Genomic DNA, 7,500 nt, shown 5'->3' with positions numbered 1-7,500 from the left:
GCAAGGATGTAAAATAAAAAATATGTTCATGATTCCCCCCAGATGCATTAAAATTAAAGTAACCTTTTTTGATAATGTAGAAAATATGAACATTTGTGTTCAAATGTAGCAAGTAGAGCACAACCAATAGAGGATTTTTAAGGCCAATACCAATGCGAATATTTGATGATTTAAAAAATCGGATATTCCGATATATCGGCCGAAAAAAAAGAAATTCCAGAAACGTCTAACAAAACATTGGTTATTTGTAGTTATTTATGAGTCCTCACTAAAATAATGAGGTAATGCAGTTAAAAATAAACGTTATTTTATTGTTTTATTGTCACAACAGAAAACTCGAAATTAAAAAGTATTAAAGTTCTGATGAAAATACAAACTTAAGATATGAAACTCAAAGTCCTTTGAAAAAAAACACCATAACCAAAACTATCGGCCGATACCGATAGTTTGGAAGAGGCCTAATATCGACCGATAATATCGCCCCGCCGATATATCGGTCGAGCTCTAGTAGCAAGTAAAATAAAAAATGGAAATCAGAAAAACAAAACAAATACTCAAGCAAAGTAGATTCCCAAAAACTGTTAGGTGCAGTAACAAAGTGCTAATACTTTGTACCTTCCCAACTCTGTATGTGTGTGTGTGTGTGTTTGTGTGTGTGTGTGTGTGTGTGTGTGTGTGTGTGTGTGTGTGTGTGTGTGTGTGTGTGTGTGTGTGTGTGTGCGTGTGTGTGTGTGTGTGTGTGTGTGTGTGTGTGTGTGTGTGTGCGTGAGTGCGTGCGTGCGTGCGTGCGTGCGCGTGTGTGTGTGTGGGGGTGGGTGTCCATTTTCCTGGGTGTGTGCATGGATGCATGTCATGTGTGCATGCAAAGTTCTTGAGCTATTTGGGGTCAATGATCGTTTTGGTGCTTCTGAGTCTGTGCATAAGTGTGTTTGTGTGTGAGCGACAAGTGCTTGTTGGAGGTTTTGTTTATCTTTTTGAGGAGCTGCGATCACTTGGTCTGCTTGCGATTTTGTGGTGCCTGAGTGGACTAGTGTCACTGTACTGGTCTCCAGCCCCTCCTCTAATCTCCCTCTCTTGTCCTCTTCCCACATTCCAACCATGCACAGCAGCATTCACAGACACACACACACACACACACACACACACACACACACACACACACACACATACACACACACACACACGCACACACACACACACACACACACACACACACACACACACACACACACACACACACACACACACACACACACACACACACACACACACACACACACACACACACGTACAAACACACACACACACACACACACACACACTGCTCTCTTTGCTGCCTGATTACAGCCTAGGACCGGAGTCTATGCCAAGCGAGGACCAGATGTCGGTGCTCACATTCTTGGTCCCCCTACATATTCAGAGCCACTGCTTATTATTCATTCACTGCTTTCGAGAATCCATGATCATCAGCAAGCTAGATTATCCTTAGCAAGAAAGAAATAGAAAAAAGCCCATAAAAGAAGAACCCTTTCATGTCAAAGCCACTGAACCTGCCGCCCGCCCCTCTGAGGAACAAAGCTCTGTCCGTCTATTAGACGTGTTTACCCTTTTTGAAGGTGCACTAGGCCCATGAGACAGTAGCGGACGCTCTTTTGTCGATATGCCATTTGTATGCATTTGCACTTGTTTATATATTTTTCCCTTTAGAAATGCCGCCATTAACCTGCTTTGAGCTGTCGTTTGGGGCAGATCTGAGAGAAAGCCCTTTATAATTGGCAGATCCAATATTGTATAAAAACGCAGGAGTGGAATACGAAACAAACAAACCAAATGGAACTAGTTTCACACACATACCCACACACACGTGGTGGTTTGCCTTTTAGCGGTCCTAATGAATCCACAGGCTGAATTGGGAGCTCAATGGCAAAATGAATGAGTTTTTCTTTTTGAATATTCATCATGTGCATGCTTGCTCCGTGTCTGACGGTCCGTAATATCAGAGTCTATGGGAGCAGCAGATCCAATTACGTGTCCTACTTCAATAAAAGATGAACCTCCATACGTTGCATTGTTTGGCTACGGGTTCAGAGTAGAGGTAATTTAGATTTGATAAAGAGATTGGTTGAGAATATAAATGGAGGAAAATGTTTGGTACACATTATGGAAAGAAACGCTAATAGAAAATGTGTGACTCGGACACACAGAGCTCTGCCGAGGCTAGCAGCACTAAGGTGCCCTTCAGAGGTGTGTCAGAACCATGAGTGGGCAGGGCCTGGGTGGACAGGAGAACCTTTAACCTGAGTGGGCGTAGCATGGATGGACAGGGGTCAACCTCCCCATGACCATTCTTCCATAAGATATGGTGCAGAACCCTCTGAAGGACAGATTTTTTTGAATAATCAGGTTCAAAGTCAGACCGTCAGAAGACACAAAAATGCAAAAAACCCAGCAACACTTGTTTCATCTTCTTCCTCAAAAGATCTGCATCTTCAGGATTGTAACACATCACCTGTTCCCTGACGGAATGCTTTCTTTGTCAATCGGTGTGAAAATTATCCAGCGGATTCTTGGTCAGTGATCCAAATTTTGTGCAAATCCGTGCATTAGACTTTCAGATATCCGGTCCACATGCGCACAAACCAACACAGTAACGGAGGCAATGAACGCACAACATCAACTTTATGAAACATGTTCTGACATTTATCAGAGGAAAGCAATCAAACACATACAGGACATCCGTGCCCTGATAAAGGCACAGGTTACTGTCCATATATCGATATTTTGAGGGGCTGCAACCCTCCAAAATCTATGTTCAGCCCTAGGCAATATTACTGTGTCCCTTTTTGCCAAATTCTGTATGTTGAAAAGATATATTATAGCATAACTTTGCTATTGTACGTTATATTTTGGACAGCGAAGCAATAAGAAGGGGCCATAACTCATAAGCAACCTTTTCTACTTCATCCTTCTTCATGCATCAGACCCAAGCAGCTGGCAGGTTACGAGAAGTCCCCATAAATTCCCTGCACACACACACACAAACACGTGCAGATGCACACAAACACACACACACACACACACACACACACACACACACACACACACACACACACACACACACACACACACACACACACACACACACACACACACACACACACACACACACACACATAAACAGATACACAAGGCCCTCAGTGTAGGGTTCGATATATAGAACAGGGAATGTTTTCTTTTTTAAATATAAAATAGATAGCCCAAAAACGTTTTTACTATGTCAACATCATAGTCATTGGATATGCACGAATATGCATGGGAATATATGGATTATTATTATTTATGTCCTTACTTTGCAAGCCTTGATCACTTCCTTACATAATATTGAGCATTTTCTCATAGATTGAACTTTAAACGGGTCTGGGGGACACATTCAAAAACACTCCCAATTGTTACAGCTTTTGTCAAGCACATATTGGGTTTGCACCTTGGCACCGGACAATCCATCATGCATGATCAAAACTCTCACATTGGGCCATTCAAAAGTCAGATTGCACTTTGAAGTCTGCACTGTAAGTTGCTTTCAATAATAACATAAAAATAGCATTAGTACCATTTCAAGAGGTAACAGAACACCTAGCAGTGGACGGCTAAATAATCAAAACATGAAAGCAAAACATGAAAGGAGAACATAAAAGCCAAACATTTGTAGAGATTTAAATACAAATTAGGTTCTGAAAGCAATGAGATACAATCTTTGACACAGACACATAAAAACATGGCAAATTAATTTGGTGAGAGATGTGCTTTGTGAACTACTACATAATTGCCCACATTTTATAAATCCAAGACCTTTCTCTTGTTTTTGCTCCAAAAAACATGACTTACTGCCTTAGGGTCCAATTACCATTATTTTATATGGAAGAGAAGGCAGCAACAGGTTCAAAAAAGCCAGAATCCTTTTCTTTAGAAGTATCTTACAGCAACCTTTTTTTCTTGCTCACTTCAATGTGGCTCTTGACAGCTCTAAGACAGGTCTAAGCTCCCATCCCGAACGAAAAATAATGAAATAATAACGGCAAGGGTCGGTATTTAACGTCAAAGGTATAAGGATATAATTGCAAAGAGTAAACCTGGCCGACAATGACCCATTCATCTTTCTCTTTGGTTTGATTGTCGTTTCTTTTGTTCTTAGGTTTCTCTGGTCATTTCACCATCCTACCTTTTTCAGCATTGGAATTACAAATGTATTTGTAGTCATGCAGCTGCCTCATTACCATTTGACCTAGTAGTGCTGCACCTGCCGTAGTTTGGATTGAAATGTGCCCCTGTTGTACCTGTCCTCTTGTGTACTCTGTGTAGTGCCATCCACCGCGTCAACATGTGAATGGCCATCGAGAACCGACACTTCTGAAGAGGATGTAACCTTCACCCGTTTTATCTTGCCTACCTCCTTGACCGCTTGTTTCTCTTCCTTATCCCCCCCCCCCCCCCCCCCCCCCCCCCCCCCCCCGTTAAGTTGTGATGGTTTTCAATAACCTTTTTTATGGAGTTGTATCTGGGAGGGGGGGGGGGGGGGGGCATTAGAAGTACAAGAATGAACTAATGAGACACCGTGGCCCTGTTCCTGGAGAACTGCTCCGTCATCAGCTCTGAACACAAAGACCACCACCGGAGGACATCATCCAACCAGCATACATCGTCGTGCCGCCACTTCTATGATCTGATGGATTTCCCATCAAAAGCCAGTATCTGCGTGTGACTAAGTGCTGGGGTGATCAGTATATCGATGCTTAAGGATGTGATTTGCGATGGCTGTGTTACTTAAGAGGACTTGGCGGTCTTACAAATCTCCCTCTAAAATCTGTCTAGACGAGACATCAATTGTGTGGATAATGTTAATAATACTCAAGTTTCTCGGCTATAGCGCCAGAGCATCTTATGCAATAATAGCATTTTTTTTTTTTAACAGTGAATTTCCTACAAAGGCGTTTGAACAGTTTGGCAAGTGTGCCATTTAGTTGCTTAACTTCAGCCTTGTGTTTCTTCTTTTTAATTGTTATAATTTAATTTGCTGCTTTTGACTTTCTTTGTAATTTGCAACTTATTGTGTGTCCTGAACCATCTATCGTTTGGCTACCTCAAATGATCCACACAGCATGCCATCGACCGAATTATCTTGATTCGTAAAAGGAACACACACACACAAACACAGACACACACCCACCCGCCATCACCTCAAATCTTAAGAATGTACTGACTTCAATTCTCACCTCAACCCTAACAACTGCACAACCGTGGTGGCACACGGTCCAAATAACAGCACGCTACGGATAGAAACGGTGCAGGCCGGAGCCAAAACCAGACACAAATGCTTGCTCTCCCCCAGTGCGGTTTCCCCCCCATGGCAGCGCACATGGCGGGCAGCGGCCCCTACATGTGTCTGATTAGGATCGTGTGAGCCGGCAGAAGGCACAGTGGGCCCGACAGGAGATAGCCATCTCACCTCAGGCCGTACAGCACCGTGCCGTCGGGGTGCAGGCGGATCATTCGGTTCTTCACCGTGACGCCGTGCACAAAGGACTTCTTGTCGTTGAGGAAGTAGGTGTCGGGCACCCAGAGCTGGTCGGCCACGCGGTTATCTAGGGTCAGGTTGAGGGGGATCTCCGAGTAGGACAGCCGCTTGTCCCGCCACGCCTGCTGGAAGTACATGGTCAGCGTGTAGTCCTGAGAGAGGGGGGAGAGAGAAATACATGAGACCCAAGGAGAGAGAAGCACATGAAGTAACAGGAAGAATGGAAGAGAGGAGGAGAAGCAGGGATAGAAGCAAGGAAATGAGGGGAGGAGAATTAGACATGATAGGGAAGGGAGGAACAGAGGTAGGGAGGAAGGGAGGATTGGAAATGATAAGGGAAGGAGGACGAATTTGAAATTAAAAGGGAGGGAGGGCGGAAGGGACTATTAGAAATGATAAGGGAAGGATGGAGGAAGGAAGGAAGGAAGGAAGGAAGGAAGGAAGGAAGGAAGGAAGGAAGGAAGGAAGGAAGGAAGGAAGGAAGGAAGGAAGGAAGGAAGGAAGGAAGGGAGGGGAGGGAGGGGGGGAGGGAGGAAGGAAGGAAGGAAGGAAAGAAGGAAGGAAGGAAGGAAGGAAGGAAGGAAGGAAGGGAGGGAGGGAGGGGAGGGGAGGGAGGGAGGGAGGGAGGGAGGGAGGGAGGGGGGAGGGAGGAAAGGAAGGAAGGAAGGAAGGAAGGAAGGAAGGAAGGAAGGAAGGAAGGAAGGAAGGAAGGAAGGAAGGAAGGAAGGAAAGAAGGAAGGAAGGAAGGAAGGAAGGAAGGAAGGAAGGAAGGAAGGAAGGAAGGGAGGGAGGGAGGGAGGGAGGGAGGGAGGGAGGGAGGGAGGGAGAAAGGAAGGAAGGAAGGAAGGAAGGAAGGAAGGAAGGAAGGAAGGAAGGTAGGAAGGAAGGAAGGAAGGAAGGAAGGAAGGGAGGGAGGGAGGAAGGAAGGAAGGAAGGAAGGAAAGATATAAAATAGAAGGAAGAAAGAGGAAGTTGAAAGACAGATATAGAGCTGAGAGAATGCAGGTTAAAATAGGACCCAACCAGATTCCAAGGGGACTTCAGCGTGATGTCATTGTTTTAAGGTTAGACAAGACAATACTTCAATATTGGATGAAGTTTACATAAAACCAGGCAAGGTCCGCTTTCCTCTGTGTAACCTGTGTGAACGTCTGCCTACAGCTAGGTTGGGGTGTGTATTTGCGCGTCTGCATGTCTGCATGCAAAACATGAGGACATTAAGAGAGCGTACAATAGATCAATAGATGGAGAATTCAGGCTCAGAGAGCGGTGAAGGCCCTCTTAATGCGCCGTGGACTGTGCGTCACCAAGCTTGTGGAAGCACAATTGTTTTATTTATGAACCCCATCCTGTTAATCATAAATAAATATACACATTTTGCCTCAGTAGTATATTATTTATACGAGTCGCTTCAAAGGTTGCTATAATAGTGTCGTTTAAAGGATTACATCTCGGTGATACTAGGAGAAGCCAGCGTCTGGTTTTGACCGTACAGCTTCTTAAAGTAGAGCATATACGTTTGTTGCACACAGTTCAATAAACTCGCTGTCTAAGCCGACTGTGATTGGCATATTCTCCTCCTCACAACTGAGAGGCTGAACAGACACTTTTGACTTTGTTTGTCTGCTTGGCATGCCCCAGTGCACCCTGGGAGCTGGCTGTTTTGAGATGTTGACGTGAGTTCCCGCAGAAAGATAATGTTTTTTGTGCAATCCGGCACAACCCTTGTTTTCCTTTTTCTGTCATGTAAGTACTTACATGGTTTGTTCTTGAATTGAGAAGCTGACACACACACATCTCTGTCAAAATAAATAACAACAAGCATTCCCCAAACCAGGGAGGGAAAAGTAAAAATGTCATAAAAAAAAAATCAAAAACGCAGTGGGGATAATTTGGCTCTTCTTTATATTACTGTGCGCCAATCCACT

General features: G+C 44.2%; 1 protein-coding gene across 2 annotated transcripts in view; it reads right to left on the bottom strand.

The window, feature by feature from the left end:
• LOC130385747 (gamma-aminobutyric acid receptor subunit beta-2) overlaps positions 1 to 7,500 on the bottom strand; it is a 52,106-nt gene that overhangs the window by 22,314 nt on the left and 22,292 nt on the right. For both annotated transcript variants that reach the window (XM_056594423.1, XM_056594424.1), the window contains one exon: positions 5,504 to 5,724. In XM_056594423.1, coding sequence (XP_056450398.1) covers positions 5,504 to 5,724 — 221 coding nt within the window. The remainder of the gene's footprint in view (positions 1 to 5,503; positions 5,725 to 7,500) is intronic.

Source organism: Gadus chalcogrammus, chromosome 7, assembly GCF_026213295.1.
Source record: "Gadus chalcogrammus isolate NIFS_2021 chromosome 7, NIFS_Gcha_1.0, whole genome shotgun sequence".
Classification (NCBI taxonomy): Eukaryota; Metazoa; Chordata; class Actinopteri; order Gadiformes; family Gadidae; genus Gadus; species Gadus chalcogrammus.
This window is presented reverse-complemented; position numbering and strand designations above follow the sequence as displayed.